General features: G+C 50.9%; 1 protein-coding gene across 1 annotated transcript in view; it reads left to right on the top strand.

Moving 5' to 3' along the window:
- The window catches only part of LOC311135335 (zinc finger protein 423-like), a gene marked incomplete at its 3' end in the record, with an annotated part of 124,026 nt that overhangs the window by 45,828 nt on the left and 59,591 nt on the right, over positions 1-18,607 (top strand). The window contains exon 4 of the mRNA XM_084169280.1: positions 15,057-18,505. Coding sequence (XP_084025406.1) covers positions 15,057-18,505 — 3,449 coding nt within the window. The remainder of the gene's footprint in view (positions 1-15,056; positions 18,506-18,607) is intronic.

Genomic DNA, 18,607 nt, shown 5'->3' with positions numbered 1-18,607 from the left:
TGGGGGAGAGAGGGAGAGAGAGATGGAGAGGGATGGGGAGGAGAGGATGGGATGGGGGAGAGAGGGAGGGATGGGATGGGGGAGGAGGGAGGGATGGGATGGGGAGAGAAGGAGGGATGGGGAGAGAGGGAGGATGGGATGGGGGGAGGGAGGGTGGGGGTGGTAAGGGGGGAGAGGGAGGGATGGGAGGGTGGGGGAAGAGAGGGAGGGATGGGAGAGGATGGGGAGAGAGGGATGGGGAGAGAGAGAGGGATGGGAGAGGGTGGGATGGGGAGGAGAGAGAGGAGGATGAGAGAGGGAGGGTTGGGATGGGAGGGTGGGATGGGGGAGAGAGGATGGGGAGAGAGGGGAGGGATGAGAGAGGGAGGGATGGGAGAGGGTGGGATGGGGAGAGAGAGAGGGAGGGATGAGAGAGGGAGGGTTGGGATGAGGGAGGGATGGGAGAGGGTGGGATGGGGGAGAGAGGGATGGGAGAGAGAGAGAGGGAGGGATGAGAGGATGGAGATGGGGGAGAGAGGAGGGATGGGGAGAGAGGGAGGGATGGGGAGAGAGGGAGGGATGGAGAGAGGGAGGGATGGGGGGGAGAGAGGGAGGGATGGGATGGGGGAGAGAGAGGGAGGGATGGGAGGGGGAGGGTAGAGAGGGAGGGATGGAGAGGGTGGGGGAGAGGGAGGGATGGGGAGGGTGGGGGAGGGGGAGGAGAGGGAGGGGGGAGGGAGAGCGAGAGGGGACTGTCTGCGCCACAGTCCTTTCAAGACCAGAGCTATGCCCCCTTTACTGCAAAACCAGAGTGCATTAACCAGAAGCAGGCGCACACTCCCTCTCCTCTCCTCTCCTCTCTCTCTCCCTCTCATGTAATGACCCCAACGACACACACAACACACACACACACTCGCCGCACACACACACACACACACTCGCCATGCACACACACACACACACACTCTGTTGTTTTTACAGCTCTCTGTCAGACAGGTTGGCCCCTTTTTATGTGCCTTTTTAGAGTGGACTGTTCTGTAATCTTAAAGAGGGCGGCTTTGAGGTGTGTGTGTGTGATGGAATCTGAGAAGCTGTAGGCTGGCAGGAAAGGGGATGTTTTAATTGTGAGGCAGGCAGCCCATGTCTGGGTCAGGCTAGACCACTCAGCAACCATAATGAGGGGGCACTACGGGAGGAGGTGGAACGACACAGAGAGAAAGGGAGGAAAAATACCGATTGTGATATGGAGGGAGACTGAGTGGACAGCGTATTATTTTGAGGAAGCAGCACTAGTAGAGACAACAGAAGACATTACAGTGAGGCTGGTGAGAGCAGCCAGCCACAGAGGAGGCGATGTGATGCTAGCTATGCTAGGGTTGGATGGGGGTTGGGGGAGGCTCTGTTCTTCCCATATGAAGGGCTCCCCTGGGGGGCCTGGACCAGCCTCTGGCAGCCTCTCTCATACACCCACTTACCCCCCCCCCACCCCCTGACGTCAGCCTGTGACTGGCTGCTTCCCTGGGTGCCTGGAGCAGCCATTGTTTCCCCCCTCCCCCTCAGTCCTCCTCCACACTGCTCCTCTCACTGTCCTTTGTCCCGGGAAATAGCCGGCCTGCTTAGTGCCTGATTGGAATTCGTTGCTCTTTGGCAGTCACTGGAGATGAGGGGGTGATGAAGTGGGGGTCCTTCCACACTGGGTAAGGTAGAGAGGTTGGCTATGATGTGGAGGTAGGCATATTTGAGTTGTTTTTGCTGGGGGAAACAAAATGTGTATAGGTGAGTGAGCATTGATTTGTCAGTGGTTGTGACATTGGAGCCACCCCAGGGAGAGGGTAGGGGGTGGGGAGCACTGTGGGGCCAGGCAGTGAGCTCAAGGCAGAAGGCCCAGAATTGGGGTGAAGGACCAAGAGAATCCTCCCTATATTCACTCTTCCCCACACCCCACGCACGGAGGAGACCTTTTGAAATATTTAAATCTGCTTTTCATTTTCAAATATGATTGAAAACATACTCCTAAATAAGTAAACAGAACGATGGGGGATAGAATCAGACAAGACTTCAAATACCCAAAACAGAACACACAACAACAACAATAAAAAAAAAAAGCAGTCACGTTATTAGTCTTGCTGCATCACTGTCTTTTCAGAAGCAAGAAGTCTCTTTCCTTTCTTTCATTCTTTTTTTCTCCTTCGTTCTTTTTTTCCTTTTAATGAGAGCAGCTCCAGTGGAGCGCGGTGGGGACGTGGCGGGCCTGCACTCTGGCTCACTGGTGGGAGCGCCCTGCTCGAGTAATGAACTCCCCCAGGACGCGGCACAGCAATGTGGGCCTGTTTCCATGTGCTGTTCCCAGGGAAGGCAGGGAGGGCTGGGGTGGTGATGCTGCTGCTGCTGCTGATGTGGGGGAGTGGCTGTGGCTTTGGAGAGAGGAGAGAGACTTGCTCCCCCCCCCCCCCGGTCGGCTGCCAAACTGTGCGGCCTGTGAGTGAGCAGATAAAGTGGAAGGGGGAGGCTGGGAGGAGAGGCGGGGGGGGGGCCCTGACAGCTGTGAGGGACTTGGGGCTGACTGGTGAGGGGCTGATAAGGGTCGGTATGGATCGGAGGCACGAGGAGAACACTAATAATCCTCCAGCACACTGCCACTGTGTGGAAAAGTTAAGGAAAGCTGAAGGGAGCACAGAGACCGGGGGTGTTGGGTGAGGAGGAGGAGACCGAAGAACAGCTTGTCAAGATACAGTAGTCACGAATCACATCGCAGCAAACTGTAGATTGGAAGATAGTCACTGGTTTGTTATCTTTCAACCACCTTATCTTTCAACCGCCTTCGTTGGGCTTCTTTGCTGCTGTTGTCCTCGTTTGGTATGTCCATCTGGAGGAGAGGAGGATCTGGTCTACTTCTCTCCATGTGGACTATGGATGACGGGCTGTTGGAACACAGTATTGTAGTGTCCAGTTGTGTTGTTAGCTAGTAGCTAGCATTATGGTAAAACTGGTTCCCAAGATAACTGCTTACCTTCAACACTAGACGCCCCCCCCCCCCCCCCCCCCAACTCCAGGCCTGACCCCATAGTCCCTTCATTGTAACTCATAGGTATCAATATCAGAGCAGAGAGAGGATTAAGTGTTAAATAAGGAAAGAGGAATTGTTTTTTTCTAGATATAATAATACCCACATGTCTTTAATTATTAAAAGAAATGGTAATACAATTTCAGTAATGAAACACCAGTAAGTAATAACAACACTTGGGGGTTTGATTTAATTTAATTTTGGTATTCATTTAATTTTGGGGCAGGCATGTGCTTTTAGCCTGGCCTGCCGTCGAGCTGTATGTCAGAGAGGAGGGGCGGGGGTGTGTGGATGGAGAGCTTTCTAACAGGTGGGGGTACTGTAAGAGGTGAATGCATCCAGGTGAATGGCATAGATGATGAGTTTGGCAGCTTCTGTCTTTCCCTGTCCGTATTCTCTCTTGACATGTTGAAGTCATGCAGATTAAACTCAATCAGTCAAATCCTTTTAATAACATTAGGAAATTGAATAAAATGTTCCTGTCCTTTCAGCCAATGGCTATAAAGTCTCTATGATTGTGAAATAGAATGCAATATTACTGCATTAATCTCCTGGCTCCAGTAATTCAGGTCTTGTGCTGAGCCCAGGTGGCCGTGTAGTACTGTAGCCCAGGTGGCCGTGTAGTACTGTAGCCCAGGTGGCCGTGTAGTACTGTAGCCCAGGTGGCCGTGTAGTACTGTAGCCCAGGTGGCCGTGTAGTACTGTAGCCCAGGTGGGTGGTGTATGTTACTGCAGGAGCAGGTGGGGTGTGGTGTCTCTGAGGAGCATCATGACAGTCTGACGGGCGGCCGAACGGGTGATCTGTCATTAGCATGCCGAGGGTGGACAGCATCAGAAAGCTGGGTAGGCGGGCGGGCGTGGGGTCCGTAGAAAGGCATGAAAGCACAATGAGCTAAAAGCCGCATTGGCTTTTTTCATAGCATTTCCATTTTTCTGTTCTTGTGTTTTATTAAAACGTAGAGGTGGTCAGGTGTTTGAAGTCGGGATGGTGCAGTACTTTTTGTCTGGTCCCTCTGCAATCCTTTTTTCTGCTGTGGAGTCAAACCAGCCAGTGGTCACCATTGATCTATTCCTCCCGCCATGCATCCCCAAAACCCAGTTGTGTGTATATGTGTATTTAAGCATTCTCTCTCACATTAAGGCATGTTGGCGGCTTGGTGCATGCATGTTTTTGTATGTATCAAAATGTGAGTGGTTTTGTGTTGATGGTAGTGTGTGTGTGTGTGTGTGTGTGTGTGTGTGTGAAGGTCAGTTTGGTTTCTCCTTCCCAGAGAACAGCCCCTGGGGCGATGCCAGAAGTTCCCAACAAAAGTTTTTTTTTTCTCTGTCGGGCAGTCACAGTGGACAGCCATCCCCCCCGCAGGCCAGCGGGAGGACCCCTGAGTGGATTGGGGCATCGCTGGCGGGGAGCAGGAGGGCGGGGGAGGGCAGAACTAGATCTGGCACTGTTTGTACGGCCTGGTGGGGGTTTGGGGGGTGGGGGGTGAGGACTAGAGCAAAGGTAACCCCAGGAGCCAATGGATTTGAGAAGTTTTTGGGAACCCCCATCCTCCCTCTCTCTCGCTCCATGGTTTGGCGGATGTAGACCGTAATTACAGGACCCCCTGGCCTCTCATTCTCCCGGCCTCTGCCTTTGATCTGTTTCATGTTGGACAGATATTTCCCCTCCCACTAGCTCTACCTTTGTCTCGTCCTCCGTTTCTTTTCTCTGTGGCTCCTTTTCCCCCTGTCCGTGCCCCCTTTGATACAGGCACTGTGCGGCTCTGCGCTCTTTAATACACAAAGGAACTTCTATTTTCCCCCATTTTTTGTTTTAAAGTTGGGCCCTTTTTGTTGATGACCACATTGAACTTGATACAGATTTTTTTGTGTGAAAGTGTGATGCAGACCCACAAAGCCAATAACCAGCCCTTCGTTGGGCCGGCCCAGACATGCCCCCTCTGACCGTTGTCCCTCGTTCAAAGGTCACGTCCCTTGTTTGAACAGTAAACAATTATGAGGCATATGCGTGGTGCGTGTATGTGTGTAGGAGAGATGGCTTCGTGAGGGCCAGGGACTGTTAGTTGGAAAATAATTATGCAATTATGAAAGTGGACCTGCACTAAACAGGGAACCCCACCTGTTGTCTCTGTGTAGCTCACTGTCAGAGACAAGTCCTGCCAGGCATTGATCCTGGCGGGCCTAGCTGTGACTATGTGGCTGTGTGGGTGGAAGCAGGGACAGGCTTTGTGTTTGTTTGGAAGGTAATGGCCAAGCTACGATAATGGCCCGTTGATTCACCACCATGTGTATTTGATATAGCCATTCTGCTCAGCTAATTGCTAGTGTGTATACACACAGTCCATAGGCAGCTCAATCACACCAGTATTGTTAGCTACTGCTAGGCAATTATACCCATACATAATCAGTACAAATCTCTTAACCCTAATTGCAGTTAAATTGAGGTGGTGTACTAGTTTCATTGGACTGGAAATGAGTGGAGAGTATTGTAGGTGTATATTGGCAGGTGGCTGGGCTTACTCTGAGATCTGTACAAAGCCTGTGTGTGTTTTGTGTGTGTGGTTTTACTATCTTTGTGGGGACCAGAACTCCTCACAAGGATAGAAAAATCCGGAAAAGTGGGGACATTTTGCCGGTCCCCACAAGGAAAAAGGCTATTTTAGGCTTATGGGTTAGGTTTAGGGTTAAGGTTGCAATTAGGGGTTAGGCGTTATGGTTAGGTTTAGTTTTAGGGTTTGGGGTTAGGGTTAGGGAAATATGATATTTTATGGGAATAAATGTTTTGGTCCCCACAAGGAGAGTAAAACAAATGTGTGGTAGAGTATTACTGCATGCTGGAGGCATGTTGCCCAGACACACAGCTCCTGGACATGGCTTTACTCTAATCAGCTCTCCCATTACCTGTCCAGGAGAGGAGATGTGCTGCTTAAGGAAGATGTGCTGCTTAAGGCAGGAATTACAGAACAGGAAAATTCATCTAGTTGTAAATCTCTCCCTACAATCTAATTCTCTCTTCCTCTACATCTTCCTGTTTTTGTCTCTCTCCCTCACCCCGTCTCTCTGTGTGACAGTGAGAGGTGGTCTAATGACAGTGTTGAGTTGGAGCTCTCTCTGTGTCCTTGAACCCCAGCTGGATGCTCTGGTGTCACCCTGAGGAGAGAGAGTTTAATAACAGAGTAATTATCCTGTCCTTATTCACAGTGTACAGTCACAATACCAGGGTTGTCCAGGTGTCTCCTTCACCCTGCTCCCCCTCTCTATCGCTCACTGTGTGGGTGTGTGAGTACTTGTCAATCAGTGCCTGTGCTCTATTCTGTATAACTGCATGTGTATCTATGCCCCTGATTCGGAGGGGTTTTGTGTGTTTGCGTTGCTGTGTGTGTGTGTTTGTATGTGTCTGTGTGTATATCTGCCTGTGTGTGGGTGTGTGTCTCTGTCAGTGTGTGTGTGTGTATCTGCCAGTGTGCATATGTGCCAGTGTGTGTGCGGGTACCGCTCACCGTCTGTGCTCTACTCCTTCAGTGTGTCACTAATGGCAGGTCCAGGTGTTCCTCTCAGTGCCGCTCCTCCCCAGGGAGGCCGGGGGGCTCCCAGGGTGTCACAGTGGGCAGGAGGTACCCGCCTCTCTCTGCCTGTGCTAGGGACCCCTGGGCCCCGCGCCTCCCCGGAGCCCCAGTCCTAACCCCCATCTCTCAGCCCAGGCTGCTGCTGCCTGCCTGCCTCCCTGCCTCCGTCTCCCCATCTGAAACCACAGAGCTCAGCCTACTGCTTCTGCTCAGCTCCAGCTGCCAGCATGACTTATTTACAGGCCCTACAACACCAGGGTGGGGGTTACAAACATGGGGTAACCTCCGAGGAACAGGAAAACTGGCAGAATGACAACTAGCTCAGCTCCACTGGTAGAGGTACAGAGAGTGTAGGTTAGTCTGGTTGTAGTCACTCACAACATGAGGACATTTTGTCTGTCTATTTGTTATTTGACAGACACAAAATGTAACGGTGTAATGTCTTTCCCCCATCTCATTCAGTGGATATATGGATGCATGTTTTGGGCACTATACTGTGGAAGCCTTTTGGCTCTATCCACTGACTTGTATTCTCCCGGACAGACTCTAGGTGGCAATGTCTCTAGTTGTTGGGGTAGCTGATTTTCTGAAGCAGATTTAGTTTTGGTGTTCTTAGCCAGGCCTGGACAGTATGTAAAGGGATGTTTGTAGCATTCTACATTAGTGTTTACTAAGGGACCATATGTCTCTTGTTAGATTACTGAGTGGACATGGCTGTCATACCACAGATAGATAGTAGGCATTACATTACAGAAGTAATGTCTCCTGGGAAATCCTCTATCCCAAGGCCCCTCCTTCTGAGTACACACATTAACCCCTCCACTAAACTCCTCCTATTCTGAACCTGCCGCCGGCGATGCCGGCTATTTTTAATAATGAGGTTTAGTTGATTGAGCTCCGTTGAATGATGCTGAGAGAACAGTGTTCTAACCTAGAAAATCCTCAGCATACACCTTAGTCACAGCACAGAGACCCACCCGCTGTGTCTGACTCATAACCCTACAGAACAGAACAGTATCTGAAGACCTGAGTCACAACCTATTGAAAAGCTCTGGAGTATAGTTAGGTGAGAGGGAAGAGGAGTAAGTGCAATGAGAAGACCTGGTGAGCTGTTAAGAGAATGGATGTGTTTGATCATAGGGGAGAGGTTGAGGGCTGAAGGATGGAGAAAAAGCTTCATTGGGATCTGCCTAAAGCCCAGGGAAAGAGACGGCACTCAGATCACAGAGAATAAGAGCACCATAGACGGACACTGACCAAGGGTTGACTGTAACAGATGATGTGGTGGTGCAGCTATGGTGGCAGGTGAAACCATGGGGGTTGAGCAGAGCAGGGTCTGTTGAAGGTTTGTGGTGTTGATTTCCTTCATGGTTTACACAACAGTTTCCCATTGACCGAGGGAACATGCCTATACTGTTACTCACACAACTCTATACCGCTGTGACACAGGCAAGGGAGAGGGACTGGAGGCAGAGAGCGAGGTAGAGCAAGAGAGAGGCAAGGTCGGAGAGGGAAGAGAAGAAGAGATGGGCAGAGAGAGAATAGAGGGAGAGAAGTAGAGGTAGAGAGTGCAGGATAGAGTAGGGGGAGAGAGGGAGAAAGAGGAACCAGATGTCTGCCGTCTTCCTCCACATGGCCTCTGTAGCAAGGCTTGTTTTGGTACACTTCACATGTAATTAATGTGCAGCTGTTTAACAGTGCTGGCTCCTGCAGCTCTCACAGACTGACCAAGACTTGAGTCAAACTCATCTTAACCAATCACGGTCCCCCTCTCAGCCGCACGCCAGCTCTCTCTTTCTACATCTCTCTCTCTCTCTCTCTCTCTCTCTCTCTCTCTCTCTCTCTCTCTCTCTCTCTCTCTCTCTCTCTCTGTGTCATTTTCAAATCTCCCACACACATTCACAATACTATGAATTTTATTGGATCAGTATTGGACGTTACGTTCTAGTTGCCTTTAGTTGTGTACATATCCCCCTACATATGACGGATGATGGAGGAGGTCCTTAGTGGTTCAAGGTTGTCTCCATAGGACTGAGTGACTCATATAATGGTCAACGTCACCCATGTTTGTCCCAGTTCCCCTCCTGTCACCTGGATGTCTCTTGGGCGGTGAAGAGAGAAGAGGCCTGTCAGCTGTTGCCGCCCCATGCCCCCCTCACCCCGACGCCCCCTGCCCCTCACCTTCTGCCCTGGGAATGTGGCCGGCTGCTTGGGCACTTTTGGGCGCCAACTGCTCCATATGGGCTGTGGGCAGCGTGTGAGTGTGTCCTCCAGTACTCAGGTCCCTGACAGACTGCCTCCCATGGGTCCGAGGGACAGCAGTGGACTGGAGACCTCTAGAGACAGACTAGGCTTAGGGAGATAAATGTGTGTGCATTTGAGAAAGAGGGAGATTAAACAGGTGTTAACACAGCACCCATCTTGATGGTCAACAACAACCCCACATGGCTCCAGACCCCCTCAGAAATCACAGTGTGTGTTGCAATACAGTATGTGACTGAGGAATGAGTTATAGCATGAGTATAACACAGGATTTAGGTTGAGAGTTTTACCCCGGAAAAGTTTGCGGGATAATTAGTCAAAGGAAACGATGGATTGATAGTGGGAGGGAGGAAGAGGAGAAGAGGTGTGAAGAAAGGACGGAGGGAGCTGGAAAATGGGGAGAGGTTCTCCTCTTGAAAGTTCCATTCCCCCTGTCGGTTTGTCCGTTGCTCCAGGCTTGTCTGGCCTGCATGCTGCGCTGCCCTGTCAGAGACCTGGGTGGAAGTTGTTTTTCTGCCCCCTACGGTGCGTCTTGCTGCCTGGGGTCATGGGAAGGGGGCCAAGGGGATGGGGTTGGGAGCCAGGCAGGGGGCTTGGTGGGAAAGGTGGAAGTTTGGGCAGGGAGCCAGACTGAAAGGTGGAAATGTTAATTAGGGAGGAGGGGTGTGAGTGGAGGGCAGGGGAATGTGACGAGGTGAGCACATGATAAACACACACATACTGTACAGTAGTCTTATTAGAGACCCTCTACATTACCCACTGCTTCCTCAGTAGGGCCAGTCTTGTTACATGACTCCTGTTGTCTAGTTTCTGACCCACTGGAGGGTTGCAGCAGCTATGGGCCTTGCTGTTACTCTTCATTACGACTATTGATTACCCATAAATATTGATTCAATGGTCACCCACTTTGTTTTTGTCCTGTTCCAAACCATGTTTTGTGGTATTGAAATGATGTGTACAGCATAAATAACAGAAACACCATGGTTCTCCAAGGCCTGAGTTACTACAGACTGCAGGACCTCCTCCACCGCCTAAGGGCGGCAGGTAGCTTAGTGGTTAAGAGCGTTGTGCCAGTAACCGAAAGGTCGCTGGTTCTAATCCCCGAGCCGACTAGGTGAAAAATCTGTCGATGTGCCCTTGAGCAAGGCACTTAACCCTAATTGCTCCTGTAAGTCGCTCTGGATAAGAGCGTCTGCTAAATGACCAATTTATTTTATTTATTTATATTTATTATAGAAACTGCTAGAAACAGACCCCCTGCTTCTAATCAAGTCTTAGCAGAGAGATGTCAGCCCAGTCAAACTGGCTGTTTGCTCTTGTTTTCCTCCCCAGGAGGAGCACGTTGACACTGCAGATTATCTCCAAATGCATATGGAGCAGGTTTAGTGGCAGTACAGTTGCTAGAACAGATTATTAATGATCACATTGTCTGGACATGAAGGAAGGCGTTAGTCAGTCTGTCTGCCAGTCAGTGTTGTGGACATCATGTGGAAACGAAGGGAGGCCGCCCTGCTCTAATGAACAGCCTGGCTTTCTGCTTTCTGGGGCCGTGTTTCTATAGCACTTCAGAGAAGCTGCCACCACAGCAGCTTCTCAGGGGTGGCAGGGTTTTGGGATGGGGGACACGGGGAGACGGACCTCTGTCCTCGTGTTTGATGAGGGGAAGAGCGGGCTAGAGCGGGGGACGCCAGGCTGGGCGCGTCTTCATTACTGCATTTCCTCCACACTCCGGCCTCGGCATGCCGGCTGGCTGGCCAGCCTATTAGAGAGGGGACAGGCGTCATCAGGCCGACCCAGCCTGGATGGAGCATGGTGGTAGAGGTGGGGGATGGGGCGGCCTCTTGAAACTCAGACCAAAGTAGCCATCCCTGCTCTGTCTATCCACCACCACTCTGCTCGTGCTCAGGTAGAGCTCAGTTGGGACCTTCTTCTATGGCCATGTGTTTTGTTTGGCCAGTTCCAATTACTGGGCCCTGGTTGGAGGCGGGATGGCCGCTCTTCCTCTGGACTTCAGTGTCTCCATCTGCCAGGCCCTCCCCTCCTCCCTGCCTGGCCCCACCCCTCCACCTGGGCCATGGCAGCAGAGGTGAAGGCCCGCGCCAGGGGCAGCCATGACTGCAGCCTGTTAATTCAGTAATGAGTAACAACATGAAAGACATGGGCGGACGGAGGGAGGAACGGACGGGGAGAGCAAGATAAAGGCAGAGAAGCCGTCAGGGCTGTGCTTGGGAACGCTGGAGCGAGGAGACATGGGACCAGCGTGTGTTTGCGTGCCCATTCCAGTCTTTTCTCGATTTTCTCTCGGCTTCCCCCTCTTTATTTTCTGTTTCTTTTCTAATTTAACTTTTCATTGAAATTTCTTACCCTGTTTAGTGCTCTTGCCAAGTCCCCCGGCGGACGGATGACAAAAGCCCTCTAAAAGCCATGTGATCTTCCATTTTCCGACAGCCACACTTCTGAGGATTAAGGCTATTTAATGACTATAATCTCCTTTCTCAAAAGTGATTTCTCACATTCTGTTGCAGTCAGAGGGATTGCATTAGCATTAATAGATTTAGAATTCGCCAGAATGACCACATGTGCCAGGAGTTTTTTCCCCGTCTTCTTCCCTACCATTCTTTCTCCCTCCCACTCCTCTACTTATTATTTCAATTTTTTTCTTTCTTCTTCTTCATGCTCAAGCAAGTGTTTCTTTGTATGTGGTGTGCTGTGGTGCAGTACATGGCTGGGGCTCAGCAGGACGGCGTACCTGTCAGTCGTGAGCAGCTCTCCCCTCTGCTCTCTCACCTCCGCTCGGCTCACATCAGAGACCAGCCTGTCAGGGGCCACGCTTTCATTGTGCAGCCAAAGAATTCACCCCAGTTAAGGCCCTTTGGGCTTTTCATCCACTCTCTTCATTGGGGCCGCCGAGGCCCTCTCTCTCTCCTGTGTTGCCGGGGTTTAACTTGTGTCAGGATGACTCTTATCCTGACACGGACACAAAGGCATGAGAGGAGGACTGGGGGGAATGGCTACAATAGGGAGGGGATGTCCAGACACCCCAGCTGTGGAGACAGTGGGGTACAGGCCTTAACTGAAATCTGAGAAACAGAGTTGTTCCGCCCTCCATCACGCTTACATACATACTTACACACACACACATAAATACATCACACACTCACGCACGAGCACAGATGCACACACACACATAATGCAGGTGGTACTACGTTTTGGGATCAAAATAGCATTCATGTTAAGATTTTAAGTACCAGTCAAAAGTTTGGACACACCTACTCATTCAAGGGTTTTTCTTAATTGTTTACTATTTTCTACATTGTAGAATAATAGTGAAAACATAAAAACTATGAAATAACACATATGGAATCATGTAGTAACCAAAAAAAGTGTTAAACAAATCAAAATATATTTGAGATTTGAGATTCTTCAAAGTAGCCACCCTTTGCCTTGAGGACAGCTTTGCACCCTCTTGGCATTCTCTCAACCAGCTTCATGAGGAAGTCACCTGGACTGCATTTCAATTAACAGGTGTGCCTTGTTAAAAGTTAATGTGTGGAATTTCTTTCCTTCTTAATGCGTTTGAGCCAATCAGTTGTGTTGTGACAAGGTAGGTGTGGTATACAGAAGATAGCCCTATTTGGTAAAAGACCAAGTCCATATTATGGCAAGAACAGCTTAAATAAGCAAAGAGAAACGACAGTCCATCATTACTTTAAGACATGAAGGTCAGTCAATCCGGCAAAAAACATCAAGCGCTATGATGAAACTGGCTCTCATGAGGACCACCACAGGAAAGGAAGACCCAGAGTTACCTCTGCTGCAGAGGATAAATTCATTAGATTGCAGCCCAAATAAATGCAAGTAACAGACACATCGCAACATCAACTGTTCAGAGGAGACTGCGTGATTCAGGCCTTCATGCTCGAATTGCTGCAAATAAACCACTACTAAAGGACACCAGTAATAATAAGAAGAGACTTGCTTGGGCCCAGAAACATGAGCAATGGACATTAGACCGGTGGAAGTCTGTCCTTTGGTCTGATGAGTCCAAATTTGAGATTTTTGGTTCCAACCGCCGTGTCTTTGTGAGACGCAGAGTAGGTGAACGGATTATCTCCGCATGTGTGGTTCCCACCATGAAGCATGGAGGAGGAGGTGTGATGGTGTGGGGGTGCTTTGCTGGTGACATTGTCAGTGATTTATTTAGAATTCAAGGCACACTTAACCAGCATGGCTACCACAGCATTCGGCAGCGATACGCCATCCCATCTGGTTTGCGCTTAGTGGGACTATCATTTGTTTTTCAATAGGACAATGACCCAAAACACACCTCCAGGCTGTGTAAGGGATATTTGACCAAGAAGGAGAGTGATGGAGTGCTGCATCAGATGACCTGGCCTCCACAATCACCTGACCTCAACCCAATTGAGATGGTTTGGGATGAGTTGGATAACAGAGTGAAGGAAAAGCAGCCAACAAGTGCTCAGCATATGTGGGAACTCCTTCAAGACTGTTGGAAAAGCATTCCTCATGAAGCTGGTTGAGAGAATGCCAAGAGTGTACAAAGCTGTCATCAAGGCAAAGGGTGGCTACTTTGAAAAATCTAAAATATATTTTGATTTGTTTAACACTTTTTTGGTTACTACATGATTCCATATGTGTTATTTCATAGTTTTTATGTCTTCACTATTATTCTACAATGTAGAAAATAGTAAAAATATAGAAAAACCCTTGAATGAGTAGGGGTGTCCAAACTTTTCACTGGTACTGTATGTACTCAACAAAACAGCGTTGCTACTGGTTTGATCTGTAGCATAGAAATAGGCTGTAATCATTAGTTTCTCCTGCTTCCCCTGTCTCTGTCCAAATTCTCTCAAAGATATTTCCCAACATCTTTGCTTTCCTAGCTGTGTCCATTTTCTTGGTCTTGTTCATGCTTATTTCTTAATTTGCCCTCATCCTGTAATATTCCTCTCTCCAGATTTTTGCTGCTGGATGGCATCTCACTCCTATTGCCTTTATGTTCCATGTAATATCTCTATTTTATAGCAGAGGTTTCTGTCCTTGCTCCAAGCTAAGTTCATAATTCATGTTTTTACAAAAAAAAATACCCACAAACCCCTGCAGAGTTTTATTTGCTCTGCACAGCACCTACATTTTCGAGTGGATCGATTCATCACATTAATTTATTTTCCACCAAACCTGCAGTGCATACCTTTGTATAACACATACTGTAGGAGCGGGTGGTCAGAGGGGATACATATTCATAGTTGCTTACGGAGATAAGTCTATAGCAAGTGACTTATAGGTTCTTTTCTCTCTTAGATAAAGAATGTTAATACTTTAAATATGTTTTGCACCGACATTTTGCCTTAATTATGCTTTAAAACAGTCACCTGTTTGAGTGTGATTCTGTCAGCCAAAATACAAATGAGATGCAGATTGAGTCACCTGCCCTCCAGCTACAGACTAGTTTCATGTAAAAAGAGGGTTTTATAAGATGTATGTGTGGAGAGGGGAAAGGTGGGAGGCTGTTTACTTATTGTAAACATTTGGTTATGTGTGATGATGTACCAGAGGCTTCTCTCCTCACGCATTTAGAGCAGTGTGAAATTCAGTCAAATAAAGCAAACAAACAGGCTGAGCTGGAGAATTCTGGGTTTGTCTGAGCCACAGTGGGACTCCAGGCTTGCAGCATTCCTGCTCAATAAGTCATGAGTGTTTCTCCTCTCCTTCAGAGGGCTCTAGTTTAGATGCTAAATAGATGACGTGAGGGCTGTGTCAGGCCCCCTCAGACTGCACAAAGCAGGACAGAATTAATATATGCTCTTCTTTGTGTATTTATATTATGTATGCATTTATAGACTTTCCCTTTTGTCAGCACTAAACTGGAGAAAAGCATGCAGAATCCCGTGTTTTATTTAATTCACTTTGTCATATAAGAATACCCTCACTATTTGAGCGTCTTCTAATCTGTTTTCGGGAATTTCAATCTGGTCCCCATAATGAAAATATGATGAGGCAGATGTAATTCTAGAGGGGGGTGGGGGATGTTTGCTTAGGGAGGATGAAGAGAGAGAAAATACACTTAGTCCTTATTTCTTATATCCTGTGGGAATGTCTTTAATTCTATTCTGTTTAGATTTGTTTTAATCTCCTCTCTCTTAATTCTGTGTTTTGCATTGCAGATGGTGATGATGACCCTGGGCTCTCCTGGGTAGGGTCCTCTCCCTCCAGCAAAGACGTGGCGTCGCCGTCACAGATGCTGGGGGACGGCTGCTGCGATCTGGGCATGGGCACAGGGGAGGAGGAAGGGGGCGCGGGGCTGCCCTACCCCTGCCAGTTCTGCGACAAGTCCTTCAGCCGCCTCAGCTACCTGAAGCGCCACGAGCAAATCCACAGCGACAAGCTGCCCTTTAAGTGCACCTTCTGCAGCCGCCTGTTCAAGCACAAGCGAAGCCGCGATCGCCACGTCAAGCTCCACACCGGAGACAAGAAGTACAGCTGCCAGGAGTGTGAGGCGGCTTTCTCCCGTAGCGACCATCTCAAGATCCACCTGAAGACCCACAGCTCCAGCAAGCCCTTTAAGTGCAGCGTGTGCAAGAGAGGCTTCTCCTCCACATCGTCTCTGCAGAGCCACATGCAGGCCCACAGGAAGAACAAGGAGCACCTGGCCCTGCGTACTGAAAAGGAAGGGGGGAAGCGTGGCAGCAATGCAGGCAGTGGAGGGGAGATGGACCAGGACCTGTACATGTGTGACTACTGTGAGGAGACCTTCAGCCAGACAGACGAGCTGGAGAAGCACGTAGTGACCCGCCACCCCCAGCTGTCTGACCGCTCCGACCTGCAGTGCATCCACTGCCCCGAGATCTTCAGCGACGAGAGCACGCTGCTCTCCCACATTGAGAGGTCCCATGCTAACCGTAAACACAAGTGCCCGGTGTGCTCAGAGCAGTTCCCCTCTGTGGAGGACGTCTACTGCCACATGGACAGCCATCGGCAGCCCGACTCCAGTAATCACAGTCCCAGCCCTGACCCCGTGCTGGGCAGCGTGGCATCCATGAGCAGCGCCACCCCGGACTCCAGCGCCTCTCTGGAGAGGGGCTCCACCCCAGACTCCACCCTGAAGCCCATCCAAAGCCGGCGCAAGCTGGCCCCCAACTCTGACCATGATGACGGGGGTCACTGGACGGCCAAGGTGACCTACAGTTGCCCTTACTGCTCCAAGAGAGACTTCAACAGCCTGGCCGTTCTGGAGATCCATCTGAAGACCATCCATGCAGACAAGCCCCAGCAGAACCACACCTGCCAGCTGTGCCTGGACACCCTGCCCACGCTCTACAACCTCAACGAACACATCCGCAAAGCCCACCGAGGCAGCGGAGGCGCCACAGCGGCCTTCCCCCTGCTCCAGTTCACCAACGTGTCAGCCTTTCACTGCAACTACTGCCCAGACATGTTTGCAGACATCAACACCCTGCAGGAGCACATCCGTGTGTCCCACTGCCTGCCTGGAGGAATGGTCGCAGGCTCCACCACCCTGGAGGGCAACCACGCCTTCTTCTGCAACCAGTGCTCCATGGGCTTCCTCACAGAGTCCTCTCTCACAGAGCACATCCAGCAGACCCACTGCAGTGGAGGAGGCGTGCCCAAGATGGAGTCTCCCGTCCTGCAGCCCTCCCAGTCCTTTATGGAGGTCTACTCCTGCCCTTACTGCACCAACTCGCCCATCTTCGGCTCCCTGCTCAAGCTCACCAAGCACATCAAGGAGAACCACAAGAACATCCCACTGGCCAATAACAAGCGGCAAGCTAAGGTGGCGGACCTCAGCCCCGCCTCCTCTGATGTGGAGATCTCCTCCCCCAAACGCCATAGGCTGGCTGGGGACTCCACCACGGCAGGGTCCAATGGAGACTACCCCTGCAACCAGTGTGACCTGCGCTTCAGCAGCTTCGAGGGCTTTCAAGCCCATCTCAAGTCCCACCTGGAGATGCTGCTGAGGAGGCAGTCCTGCCCTCAGTGCAACAAAGAGGACTTCGACTCCCAGGAATCTCTGCTGCAGCATCTGACGGTCCACTACACCACCACATCCACCCAGTATGTCTGTGAGAGCTGTGATAAGCAGTTCTCCTCAGTGGACGATCTGCAGAAGCACCTGCTGGACATGCACACCTTTGTGCTGTACCACTGTACACTGTGCCAGGAGGTGTTTGACTCCAAGGTGTCCATCCAGGTCCACCTGGCTGTCAAACACAGCAACGAGAAGAAGATGTTCCGCTGCACAGCCTGCACCTGGGACTTCCGGAAGGAGAGTGACCTTCAGCTGCACGTCAAACACAGCCACCTGGGACACCCCACCGGCCCCGGTGTTACCGGCAAGGCCCGTAAGTGCATCTTCTGTGGGGAGACGTTCGGCACAGAGGTGGAGCTGCAGTGCCACATCACCACCCACAGTAAGAAATTCAACTGCCGCTTCTGTGGCAAGGCCTTCCACGCCATCGTTCTGCTGGAAAGGCACCTGAGAGAGAAGCACTGTGTCTTTGACGGGGGGAACGGCACCGGGAACGGGGGAAGCCAGAACGGCACGCCCAACGGTGTAACCCAGAGCTCCAAGCGCGGGGGAGGAAGCGAAAGATCGACAGTGGCCACGGAGCAGGCTGACCTGCAGAACATGCTGCTAAAGAACACGAGTCAGGATGTAGCCAACAGCCACGAGGCCAGCGGAGGGGAGGAGGAGCTGGACAACTCTGAGCCCATGTACGCCTGTGACATCTGTGGAGCGGCCTACACTATGGAGAGTCTTCTGCAGAACCACCGACTGAGGGACCACAACATCCAGCCCGGGGACGACGACGCTAGCTCCCGCAAGAAGAAGGCCGACTTTATCAAGGGAAACCACAAGTGCAACGTGTGCTCACGGACCTTCTTCTCTGAGAACGGCCTGAGGGAGCACGCTCAGACCCACCGTGGCCCCGCCAAGCACTACATGTGCCCTATCTGTGGAGAGCGCTTCCCCTCCCTGCTCACGCTCACCGAACACAAGGTCACCCACAGCAAGAGCCTGGACACGGGCACGTGCCGCATCTGTAAGATGCCCCTGCAGAGCGAGGAGGAGTTCATAGAGCACTGCCAGATGCACCCAGACCTGAGGAACTCTCTGACGGGCTTCCGCTGTGTGGTGTGCATGCAGACGGTCACCTCCACCCTGGAGCTCAAGATCCACGGCACCTTCCATATGCAGAAGCTCTCAGCCGGCGGGGGCAGTGGGGGCGGGGGCGGCTCAGCCTCTTCCTCTCCCAACGGTCAGCTGCAGCAACACAAGCACTACAAGTGTGCCCTGTGCCTCAAGGAGTTCAAGAACAAGCAGGATCTGGTGAAGCTGGATGTGAACGGGCTGCCATATGGGCTGTGTGCTGGCTGTTTGAGCCGGGGCACCAACGGCCAGTCTCCCAGTGGGGGCACCATGCCCCAGGAGGCCGGGGGAGAGAAGACTGCGGTGGGGCTGCGATGCCCCGAGTGTGCTGTGAAGTTTGAGACCCTAGAGGACCTGGAGAGCCACGTTCAGGTGGACCACCCCGAGATGAGCCCGGAGACCAGCGGGGCCAAGAAGGTGACGGATGCCTCGCCTGTCCCTAAAGTAAGAACACACTCATAATGCTCTCCTCTATCGCTTGATCAGCACATTGATTTATATTGAAATCTACATACAATATATGAAAATGCTAAGGTTTGGGTAAAT

This window comes from Coregonus lavaretus (genome assembly GCF_964263955.1).
Source record: "Coregonus lavaretus genome assembly, chromosome: 9".
Taxonomy (NCBI): domain Eukaryota; kingdom Metazoa; phylum Chordata; class Actinopteri; order Salmoniformes; family Salmonidae; genus Coregonus; species Coregonus lavaretus.
This window is presented reverse-complemented; position numbering and strand designations above follow the sequence as displayed.